General features: G+C 42.7%; 1 protein-coding gene across 1 annotated transcript; it reads right to left on the reverse strand.

Annotated features, from left to right (window-relative positions):
• Positions 1 to 7,378: 7,378 nt before the first annotated feature.
• On the reverse strand, positions 7,379 to 7,930 carry LOC149359673 (uncharacterized). The gene has a single exon (XM_089569100.1). The coding sequence runs from the start codon at positions 7,928 to 7,930 to the stop codon at positions 7,379 to 7,381; it is 552 nt and encodes a 183-aa protein (XP_089425226.1).
• Between the last annotated feature and the right edge of the window lie 4,560 nt (positions 7,931 to 12,490).

The raw sequence follows: 12,490 nt of genomic DNA on the forward strand, positions 1-12,490 counted from the left end.
ATTATCTTTTGAGGCAAGCTGGGATACATGGAAAAGTAAAATCTTTCGGAATGCACCCGAATGCTTTTTTCTTGCATGGTCTTGGAAGTTTTAAGCATTTAAATGGACCTCGGCTTAACATGGCCACGTGTCCGCATGCTTCCCAAATAGGTGTGTTTCGTTCCAGCTGTGCACTTGTAATCCTGCGACAAGCAGCCAATGGATCCCTAGCAGGCCAGTACTTGAATAGCACTAGACGTAGATAGACCAACACTTGATTCCCGCAGACAGCGAAAATGCCTCTAATTACACCGCCCAGTTTTTACTAAGGACTTTGCAAGTTCCTCGCTTTAGAGATCACGAATCATTGAGCCCTTTAGTCTTGAGAAGCACGTTGTACAAAGTATATAATGCGTGATGGAAGCATTACGAACTCTCCCCAGACGTCCAGGAACATGAGCTCATTATAATACTTTCATAAAAACAGGTTGGCGACTGCGAAGTCTACTCTAGAAAACATTTGGTTGCGGGGTCACATTCGCACGGATAAAGGCGAGCTTAGCCAATAACTCTGAAGCGCTGCATCTTAATGCGCTTTCTTATTTGTCCTTTAAATGCGGTGCTGGTTTTACCTGCTCTGTGTAAAGAGTTTTGTGAACTATACTGAAGCACCTTAGAGGATCAAGGAGGGTCTATACCCCGTTCCATAGCTAACCCACAAAAGGGCAGACAGTAATTGATGGCAGCTCCAAACAAACACGTATCCGCGCTTATTTATTCTAAATAAAATACACACAACTACATAACGCCCCGCATACCCTCGGTGCGGAGAGACAGCGACACTATACTACACTACATGGGGATGCCGACACAACCCGGCAGTCCCAGTCATACACAATGTCTCGCCGGAGCAACGGCAGATAGCGCTTTAAAGCTTGGAACCCGGAGATTAGTTCTCACTGGTCGTACGGGCCCAAGCTGCCGCAGCCACAGCAGGAGTCGTGGTTTAGGGACTGCACTCATGAAGACTCCCAAGACCCTAAAAGTGGTTCATAAACGCTTTGCCTCTCTCTCTGAACTATTTTGTTTTGTATATAATATACGTCCGTAGCCGAGCTCTCCTGGAAACAAATCTCACGAAGCCTAGAAGCTCGTAGCATTTTTTTCTTAATCCTGGGATCTGCGTTGTGCTAACTATAATGAGCGTTAAATAAGTACAAGCTCTCGTCTTCCTTCCATATCAGCTCACAATGTGCGGGAAAACAAATATCTTATAGGTTGAGAGGTGAACTGTAGATAACGCGTTCGTGTGTACGTTTGAAATTTCCTGAATATGTCGAAATAAACAAATCATAATAATAACCTGGCAGCACACAGAATAAAGAGTATATTTTTGTTACTAATGACCGTGACCTTTATTAGAAAAATAATAATTAAAAACTTATTCCATTACAAACCCTCACGCAATTGATACTTTGAATCTCTATCCTTTGAAGAAAACAGTGTCTAGGTAAGGGGAAGTAATGCATAATTGTTTACAGCTTTACGGACAACTATAGGCTTTCGCACGCAAGCTATAATGGGTAAATAGCCAGACGGTAGTGCTTGCCACGGAGCTTTGCTGAGGCGAGTTCCTGTTAGTACTTCCGGGATTGAGCAAGTGTTGCGACAACTTTTTTAACTACCACACTTTCCATGAAGTTGTTCACATATACGTGAAAACTGGTACTACCTCATTAGTTATAAATGCTACAAATTTTCTTTAATACTTTAGTCTCCGGGCAACCTGGGCAGCACCATTATCAACTGCAAATTCTTGAGACCTTGCACTCTGAGAACCACATGTCGGAGATTTCGATAACTAACACAAATAACGTTCTCGTAGGGATAGTAGCAGCTGTACGTGTTGCTCATGGGACGTCGATGCCTCTTGCCATAACACCAACCTCCCATGTGTAGCTGTCGCTTATAAATGTCAGTATGTGTTCAAACCGCCGCTAACTATTCAGATGGAAGCTAGCCAATAATATAGTATTTCACATGGTACAGATTGTATGCAGAAAACCCTCATCGCCTCAGGATTCAAGGCAACACCGCTTACTTTGATCGCTCCTCGCATGTTGTCCAATTTTATGCTGACATCCGGTCTATGTTCAGCTTTCCTCAAGGGCCAGCATAGCGCCCTCTGGCGAAACGTCATACTTCATTTCACACTCCCTTAGTTAAGTAAGCGCAGAGCAAAGTGCGCGGAGATACGAAAGAGACGTGAGCGGACTGATATTTTACTACGACACTCCACTGATGTCGTCACTTAGAGCCCGGATGCCCACTAATCGCTAAGAGGAAATGAGAATTTCTCTGCCAAGAAAATGGCACGTTTCCGGAAATGATGATGGGCTTCGACATTCAGGAGGAGGCGCTCCGGAGAAAAACACCAAAAACACTTATTAAATCGATGTGAGCTACATCCAGCGCGATTTGTTTTAACAGCCACAACTGTCAGTAAGAAGCAATATATTGTTATCACTGCAACGGTACACCAAAATGTCACTCTCGTCGCAGACATTCTTTACCGTTGCTCAGGTGAATTCAGTTAGTCAATCTTATTTTTTCTTCTTTCAGTCTGACGCCAGCCATTGATAATGTATCTCGTGCACTGGTCCTGGACATAAACTTTGGGGCATGTTTTGTTCAGTAGTTTCTTTTCTTTGGTGCAGTCTCCTAATGGCGACTAAGTTGCTGATCTCTCATTAGAGGAGCAAACGATCCCGCTTAATAGTTCTGACATTTGTATAGCAACTAAATGAATGAGAAATTTGCCACCCATATTTCACACTTTCTGTCCCGATGCTGCGCTGGTTCGGTGCATTTATCATCAAAAAGCCAACAGCTCATCCAGCAGGTATTCCACGCCTTTATCATGGTCCTATCTAAAAAGACCCATAAGAACATGTTACTAAAACGGCCCTTTCTACTAGAATAGTTTAAGTCAGCTCTTGATTTCTTTTCTTTATTTTTTGGAAGAAATCACAGGATAAAATACATCCAAGCTTTCTGACTCTATAATTAAACTTCCAGATGACAATAGCCCTAGCTCTTCTCCTTGACAACGTCACCTAATTATAGTCTGTTTATTTACTTTCTTTTCTTAAGGCATGTATTGTAATGATTTACGTCTGTTTCTTTTTATATCAATACCGAACTTTATGCGAGTTGACATCATACGAGTTGCGCATCATGCGAGTTGATATCATACTTACCGCAGATGGCCAGTGCAAACTTTGTAAAAAAAAGTAGTTAAACGCGTTTTTTCTTTTTTTCTCCGTCTTATATGCCTTCATTACTCTCGACCATATTACTAGCCCCTTGAAAGCAAGCTCTGCAAATATTTTGCGCATTTGTGTTACTGTGTTTCCTGTAGTAACACAATGAATATAATCCGAAATGCGAGGGGCAAAAGTGTTTCAAACAAATCCTTAAGAGACATAAAAAAAAGAAAAAAAGGGGACGTTCTTTGTGAGACCACGAATGACAACGTCATCTGGATGAAGCGTCGAAGAGTGTGTTAGTTTGAGAGAATAAACATCTTTTATTACTTTTACTCACTTTTTCCACAAAATGTGCATGGCCTTTTAAAAGGCGCTGATCTGTCTGGTATCCTCTCATCTGATGTTTTCAGCTTACAAAATAATGGAATTTTCTTCTTTTCCCACGCTTCCAAAATTAACGAACTTTGCGTCGAAATGATACGAGCTGTCGGGATCAGTTTTCAAGTGGAATGATATGCCCACTCTTCCAAGTTTGATACCCAATGTTTTCTTTAAAGCCCACGTTAATATTCTAAAAAAAACTCTCTAAATAAGCGGCTGTCTTAAGCTAACACCTTAGGGACTACAATATTAGTTTGAGACTGGAGTTGGCGAGACTTGTGAGTAAACTCCAGTGCGCAGGGGATGTCTACTGCAATAAATTTCACCCCTTAAATCACACGAATATTCTCAGCACGCAGCCGTACACAACGCCTACAGCCGGAAGCTACTAAGCTCACCTTACGCTGAATTCACAGTGGTTTGCAGAAACCACGGAGCTTTCATTTCAGTCCCCTCATTTCTCTGTGTTGCGCAGGATGCCTCTGCCATTAGACGTAGAATGTCGCGACACTTATTTTCTCGACACCCCAAGGGCACAGTAAGGCGACACGTGCCTCCCGACGTGGTCCCTCGGGGGCACTCAGACCACACCGTTTCCATTAGAGCTACGAGCTGCTCAACCGGCTGGCATGAAAGTCGAGTGGAGGCCGTGTAGATCACTTTGCCCAGTACCAGCATGCATACGCATACAATTTTCAATCTCGTGGCATCAGCCTGTTTCAGAAGCAAAGTGGCAGTCCTGTGCTTTCAGCTGCAGCTCGGGACTCTAACAGACACGGTGTGAATGGTGGCATATGCTAGTTAATTTGCCATGGCACCCTAGCAACTTGCTCGCCGAATAACTCGCGGTTAGTTACTATGGAATCGTCTAAGGTATATGCAACTCAAAATCAGCGATTCAGATAGGGCCAAAAGTGTGAGTGACGCCGTGCTATAATGGGGAAGAACACAGAAAAGCTTGTTTTGACATGCGTAGCATTACATGGCTTGAGAATGATAATACCGCGTTCATTAATATCTGCAGACAGCCCTCGTTACCCGGAATAATTCATGGCAGGGAAAACGTTACCCACCATTAACCATGAAGTGGAGCACTTCATTTCTTTTTCTCGTATACGATAGTATTTCCTGAGTGGCCTGTCAAAAAGCATGTATGCCCTGTTTTTTTTTTATTGCGGTGCTTTCGATTTTATATGGGACAAGAACACCAATTACATGCAACACTCAACACTTAAAACACAAGGGAGAACAAACGCAAACCACTGAGTCACAATGAAAAAAAAAACTATTGCAAAGTGCTCGGCCCAATACAAATAAAAACACTGCAGAGGATACGCTGCCTTCATATGTCTACTGCACAGTAAAAGACCCGCAGAAAGAAGAGCAGTACTCAAGATAAGATCTGTGCAGATTTTACCTACACGACAAAAACGCACATAAGGAATGGAAAACGCTGTAGAAGAGCACTCACAGAAAGGAAAATTCACGTGTAGCTGCACTTCTGTGCACACACACGACGCTTCGACAAATACACTCTGTCATATCAAGTTTGCCTACCCGTGCCTGCATCGCAGCGCTCTCGCAAGGGCTGCCCATTTCAGATATGCAGAGCTTGCGTGACTAACTCGGAGCTCTTCGTTTTTTCTTCATTCCTCGTACTTACAATCCTTGGCTTTGCTTTCCTCTGCGACTGATCCTTTTTGGACTGCCATGACCTTTGTCACACTTTGCGCCTTGAACTGTGTGAGCCGTGATTTCTTAGCGCTGAGCGTTACGTCTTTTCCTCCACCTCAGCGGTGGATGCAGAAACTGTGCTTTGAGAATTTTGAAATGTAAAGTACAGGTAGTGTTGAAGAAGTGCTGAGGGTCGGCTAAATGCGTGTTAGTGGTTGAATGGTGCTTGCGCAAGTTTCATCACAGAGGGCGCAGGGTTGAGTGCGAAAAGGGATTAGACTCATAGTTTTTGGTATCAGCCGAGAGTGGTGAACGTCACAAGAAAAGGAGCCGGAGACAGACATGTGTGTCTTGCTCCGCTTTTTGCGATGGCCTCCACTCTCGGCTGATACCAAAACTACAATTGGCAGCCAACTAGCTAATACCCAACGATTTTTGAACGATTAGCAACCGCAGCTCATGCAAGCTCCACTAGAATCGGTAAGTGCGAGTTGCCATTATCATCAGTTGTTGCTTATCGGTTATTGATCTCCAAATGACACCGACTTTCTGTTCGGTTCGACCATCTTCAATTTCTTTTTTTAAAAAATTATGATATATGGTGTTATTGCTGCAAACGTTCTCACAGCCGGCTTCTTCCCAAAAAAATGTTTTTCGTGCACTGGGTCCCATCTTAAGTTTTCAGATAGCAGCAAAACATAGTATAACAAATAAATTTGTCAAAAATACAATTCTTCGCGCTAGACTATTCGAACTTTTTCCTAGAATGAAAGAGTTTTTACCTTTACGGATAATAACGTGACAGGAATTTCTTTTCTTTCTTTGCAAATGCGCAACACCCAATAAAGCACAAACTAAATCTCCTTTCAATTTTTAACAATTTTTCTGCTCTCACATTAGCAATCCAGCCACTGCCGCGCATTCTGCACAAGGGAAAGAAGCGATGAAAATGTTTCGGAGCACAATGAATGTAAATTGTGCAAGAAAAATTGCCTTTCGTGGGGAGGGGGGGGGGGAGGGGGGATAAGCGGGAACCCCTCTTAGATACGTTTCACACACACGCACGCACACGCACGCACTCTCACACACACGCGCGCACGCACACACACACACACACACACACACACACACACACACACACACACACACACACACACACACACACATAGAGAGTCTTGGCGTGGCGTAACACATGCGAGAGGCATTTTTTTTTGTTGCTTCTATGCTATCCACAATCTCTGATTTTGGCCGCCAGCCCTCAGGGCAATGCCATCAGGAAATGCTTGCCCGGAGAGCTTCTTTACATCTGAACCGCTACCACCCCAGTCGATCGCCTGACATGGCTTACTCGCGCGCTGCACCGTTGCTCTGGAACCAGTCCCTCAGCCCCACCGAAACTTCGTCGCAGATTCATGGCCGCCATTAGGACTGCGCAGCCGAGGGATTTATCCGGGTTGCCAGTTCCCCTACGTGGAAGAGTGGAAGAACCTGAGCCGTCTGCTCCCTTCCTCCCCGGTTTATGCCAGGCTCTCTTCAGCGTCGTGCGAGTTGCAGGGATTGCTTAGGCGTGCCGCACCCGTTGGTCAGAATGCAAGAGAGCGCTAGTCGTGCAAATCAGGGTGCAGAATCGCACGCTGGCAGGTGGCGCAGCCTTACAGCCATGTAGAGCACAGTCGTTGGTTAGCGTCCGAGTTACTGTAATATGAATGAATGAATGAATGAATGAATGAATGAATGAATGAATGAATGAATGAATGAATGAATGAATGAATGAATGAATGAATGAATGAATGAATGAATGAATGAATGAATGAATGAATGAATATTTTCGCTTTTTGCCATTACAGAAAGCGTGGGTGACGAAATAAAAGCGGTTCACAATAACCGCTTGACGGGCTTCGTCACCCGAAAAAGTCGACGATGACAGCAGCGGCAGTTCTTGCGGCATACAAATAACAATTCACATCTCAAACAAAACAGATTGTGCTATAATGCAGGTAGATGGTTAGATATATTAAACAATGACGAGGAAAGAAAAAAAACGGTCGACATATGTATTTCAGTACTAATACAACCTAATCAATAAAAGTTTCACGAAGTGCACGAAAAGATATTGTGTTTGTATTGTTATAAAGAGAAGAGTTCAAACATCTTGGTAGTATATACTTCAGCATAGCAAAACCATAGTTTGTTCTACATCTGGGTACCGAAAACATTTCAACGTTTCTAGTGGTATACGGCGTGCTGTGTGGTACCAGCTGCACAATACGGGACGAAAAGGGGTCATCTCTTGCAGTCTGCTTTTTATAAAAACAGGCAAACCTGTACTCAAACAACCTAGGAACTGGAATTATTTTGTATTTTATTCGAATGGGACGAGTTGGGGCGTCATAGCAGGAATTTGTAATGACTCGTAGCATTTTCTTCTGTTGAAGAAAAAGCTTTTGCAAATTGGACACTGTAGTATTTCCCCATACCAAATAGCAGTACCCTAAGTATGAAAAAAGAAAAGCATAGTAAAGGTCAAGTTTTGTCTTTGTAGGTAAGATATATTTATGGCGAGAGACGATACCTATGAATTTAGAAAGCTTGATGCAGACCTTGTTTATGTGAGCATGCCATGACATTGAAGGGGTAAAGTCTACGAAAAAGTGACGTGAATGATTGAACATATTCAATTTGTGTGCCACTGAAAAAGATAGGCGGTGCATTCTCTACCAACTTGCCCTTAGCATGAAATATTATCGCCTTTGTTTTTTTCCTTATTTACTGTCAAGGAGTTTGAGGATGACCATTCCTTCAGAGCAGTCAATACTAAGTTCGCTGAATCGGTTAATTGGTTAATATCAGTGGAGGAACAGAACAAAGTGGTGCCATCAGCATAAATAGTAAATTTTATATCGTTGTTTATATTAGTCATGTCGTTTATATATAAGTTAAAAAGTATATGACCCAAGAGACTACCCTGTGGCACTCCATTTGAAATCTGAAGGACATCAGAGCGGCAGTTATTGATGACAACATATTGTGAACGCGAGGACATATACGACTTGAAAAGGTTGAGGGCATGGCTACGTATACCGTAATGTTCAAGTTTTGCAAAGAGGGTGTTATGATTGAGGGTATCAAACGCCTTGCTGAAATGTACGAAGATTCCAAGAGTGAGCTTCTGGGATTCAATATTACCTAATATATATTCTTTTTGATCAAGTAATGCATGTTCTGGTGATTTGTTCTTGGTAAACCCGTATTGGCAGTCATTTATAATAGAGTGCTTTAGAAGGAAATTACGAGTTCGATTATGAATTACGCGTTCTAGCCCCTTGGAGAAGAAAGGTAAGACCGATATGGGCCTGTAACTACTTAAATTATTTCTATCCCCCTTTTTGAAGATTACTGCCACCCTAGCAAGTTTCATATCAGCAGGAAAGTGGGCTGTAGCAAGCGCCGTGTTATATATATGCGTCAACCAGGGAACTATTGAAGGCAGGACATACTTTATTCGGCGACTCTGGAGATCGCAAGAGTCTAAGCTTGTCGTGTCTCTCAAGTTTTTTAAAATAGAGTACACTTCATTTTCATCTGTAGGTTCAAAGAAGAGGGATTGTGGAAGTCTATCACCCAGAAATTTTGAGAAGTCAGGGCTGTGACTTCTTGGGCAGCAGCGGTAGCGGAAGCATGGTCCAACGTTCCTGTGCCTAAACGCATCCCGCAATTCATTGCAGATAGCGCCGTCGTGCAAGTATTCCGGACGAACAACGTTGTCCAACGTGATCACCGCTGTTGCCACCGCTACATCGAGGACCACGTGAACAAATATCCAGTCCCGTCTACAAAAGCAACGACCCGGATCCCGATGTCTTCACTTCTTGGGCAGCAGCGGTAGCGGAAGCATGGTCCAACGTTCCTGTGCCTAAACGCATCCCGCAATTCATTGCAGGTTTGTGAAAAACTTCGCCTCCTTTCATTTGCTATTAGTCCAAATAAGCTACTGCTGCTGCTGCTGCCCTTGGCGTCTTTTCTTGTTCGGTTTTTGGGCCGTCACTTCCTAAAAGTGCGTTATGCCTGATAAGTGCTCGTCCTGCCATGAAGTCTTTGATAAAGACGACTTGATAATGATATGTTCTGAATGTGACTTGCAGTTCCATCTTGGAAAGTGCAGTGGCATATCAGAACGGTCCTTTCGACAAATGAAAGAATCAACTAGAAAAAAACAAAAATGCTCATCTTGCAAGCCTTCTGGAAGCGAACATGAAACACAAAATCCGTCTGAAAATATACAGGCAGAGCTGGCAGAAATCAACAGAAAGCTGTCCCTAATTCCGGCACTCGAAGCTAAATTGGATAAACTGATGAACTTGCAGGAAACTGTTGCAAGTATCGAGAAATCCGTCCAGCATTTGTCGGATACTTATGACGACATAAGAACCACACAAAACAGGCACGACCAGGAAATTAGCGACCTGCGTCGACGGGTAGAGGCTATGGAAAGTTCCCCAGAACTGGAAACTGTGCGCGGACTAAAACAACAAATAAACGATCTAGAGCAATACAGTCGAAGGCAAAACATCGAAATCCACTGTCTTAAGCCACAAGAAGATGAGGACCTCTTGGAAGAAGTAAATAAAATAGCTCAGCACCTTGAGATCGCAGAACTGTCTAAAGATGACATTTGAAGGATTGCACAGACTGCCCTCTAAACCCGGCAGGCCAGATGTAGTAATTTTCAGATTTGTGTCGCGAGCTCTCAGATCAAAATGGTTTGAAAGAAGGAAGCAGTTGCAGACTAAGAAACCTGGAGTCATATTCTTTGACAACCTGACGGCAACCAACAAGCGTCTGCGCTGGCTCGCCAAACGTAAAGCGAAAGAAAATGGGTATCAGTACGTTTGGATTTCAGAAGGGCGAGTCTTCGCGCGCAAATGCCCTGGTGCAACTGCTGTCAGGATCTCAAACGAAGATGACCTCGAACAAATTGTCTAGCGTTCAGTTCATGCACAGTGCGGCATCCAAATCAAATCATGGCCACTTACACGACTGAATCCTTTAACAGACTGTATAACAGTGAAAACTGGTTGCGTAGGAAGCACGTTGCTGTCTTTCATATGAACGCGAGAAGCCTCCGGAACAAACATGTGGAAATCGAAACATATCTTTCTCTTATTGCATGTGCTTTTGACTTCTCGGTTTTTACAGAAACTTGGTATTCTGATAGCTCAGAGGTACTCAGTTTTTGTGATTATAGACACGTTTCTGTTTATCGCTCGGAAAGACGCGGTGGGGGCGTTTCCATTTATGTTCGGCAGCATCATCTGTTTGAATGTTTGCAAGATTTCACATGCGTGAACAATGATTTTGAAACAGTCGCAATTGTGTCCCGTAATGTACTCGTTCTTGCAGTTTACCGCCCTCCCCATGGCATCCTTGATAAATTTCTTAGTTTTGTGGAAACACTGCTGGTTCTTGCAAATGCCAAAAAATGGCATGTAGTTGTTGTCGGCGATTTCAATGTTGACCTGTTTTCAGCTGAACAACCGAAATGTCAACTTCTCGAAGTTATGCTTGCAAATAATTGTGAAAACCTAATTACCGAGGCCACTAGAGTAACTGCACACTCAAACACGTTGATTTACCTGTGTTTTACAAACATTCCAAAGGATATAACTTTGTCCGGTGTCCTTTGTTCTGATATTAGCGACCATCTGTCTATATTTTCAGCCCTTCCAATAGATGAAAATTTTCAAAGTATAAAATACACTAGAAGACATATTAATCACCAGAGTGTCAGTTTTTTCACGTCTTTAGTTGCTAGCTCACAATGGGTAAATGTGTACTCTGAAAGTGATCGCTCTCAGTCATACGATGCATTCATTTCCACACTACAACACTGCTATAATGCTGCCTTCCCTTTATCAACTGTGCTTCAGTACAAAAAAGCCCGGAAACCATGGATAACTAAGGATCTTTATAAGCGCATCAAGCAGAAGGAAAAGATGTTTAGTCTGTTTCTAAAAACACGTGACGTTGAAACACTGCATGAATTTAAACGCTTCAGGAACAGGTTAAATTCAGATTTAAAAAAAGCCAAATTCGCGTTTTTTCAACATAAACTTGAGAACTTAGCGCGAAATAGCAGCAGAGCGTGGAAAGTTTTTCGCGAGTTGACCAATGCTCCTACAGCAGACTTACCATCTGAATTACAAATAAATGGAAAAATATATTCTCGCGAATCGTTAGCCGGTCTGTTTAATGATTATTTCATAAATGTCGGAGCTCCAATGACCATTCCCGATAACCAACCCGAGTGCAGCCCTTTATATTATATTAACGATATGTCATAAATGACAGTGTATTTCTTGCTCCTACTTCTGAAGATGAAGTTATTTCTCTGTTAAGTTCCCTTGACAGCAAATCCGCAGCTGGCGAAGATGATATTAAAGCCCTACCGATTAAAGCAGTTGCTAGTGTTATCGCAAAGCCCCTAACCCATATTTACAATCAAATGTTATCCCTTGGTGTTTTTCCACAAAGATTAAAAATTGCTCGTGTTACTTTAATACACAAAGGTGGTAAATACAATGAGTTAAACAATTACAGACCAATCTCAGTCTTATCACTGTTCTCCAAAGTTGCAGAGCGTATCCTATATAAACGATTTAGTACCTTTTTATTGTCAAAGAAAGTTGTTGTCGAACAGCAGTATGGGTTTCAAAAAGGAAAATCAACAGAAACTGCGCTGCTGCGCATTAAGGACAAAATCATTCGGAATATTGAAGCTAAGTTATTTACAGTTGGAATTTACTTAGATTTTCGAAAGGCATTCGATTCTATACAGCACCATATCTTGTTCAACAAGCTTGAAGCATATGGCTTTAGAGGCATCACACAAAGTCTTATACGCAGTTATCTTCATGAGAGGTCCCAGTTCACATCCATACACGGCATTGCATCGGGGAAAGGTAACATTAAATACGGCGTTCCTCAGGGCTCTATACTCGGGCCGCTGTTATTTGTTCTGTACATCAATGACATCGTTAACATTTCGTCAGCGGGAGAAGTGTTGCTGTATGCTGACGACACAAGTGTATTTTTTTCCGGAGAGAGCCTTGAGGAACTTGAGGCGACGTCAAACGCATGGCTGCATGAGCTTAGTTTATGGGTATTAACAAACAAGCTTCAAATAAATA

The sequence above is a fragment of the Amblyomma mixtum genome, chromosome 2 (genome assembly GCF_055824585.1).
Source record: "Amblyomma mixtum isolate Tamu chromosome 2, ASM5582458v1, whole genome shotgun sequence".
Classification (NCBI taxonomy): Eukaryota; Metazoa; Arthropoda; class Arachnida; order Ixodida; family Ixodidae; genus Amblyomma; species Amblyomma mixtum.

Coding starts and splice junctions, on each gene's coding strand:
- LOC149359673 (XM_089569100.1), bottom strand. CDS start 7,930: ATGTCATGGCATGCTCACATAAACAAGGTCTGCATCAAGCTTTCTAAA.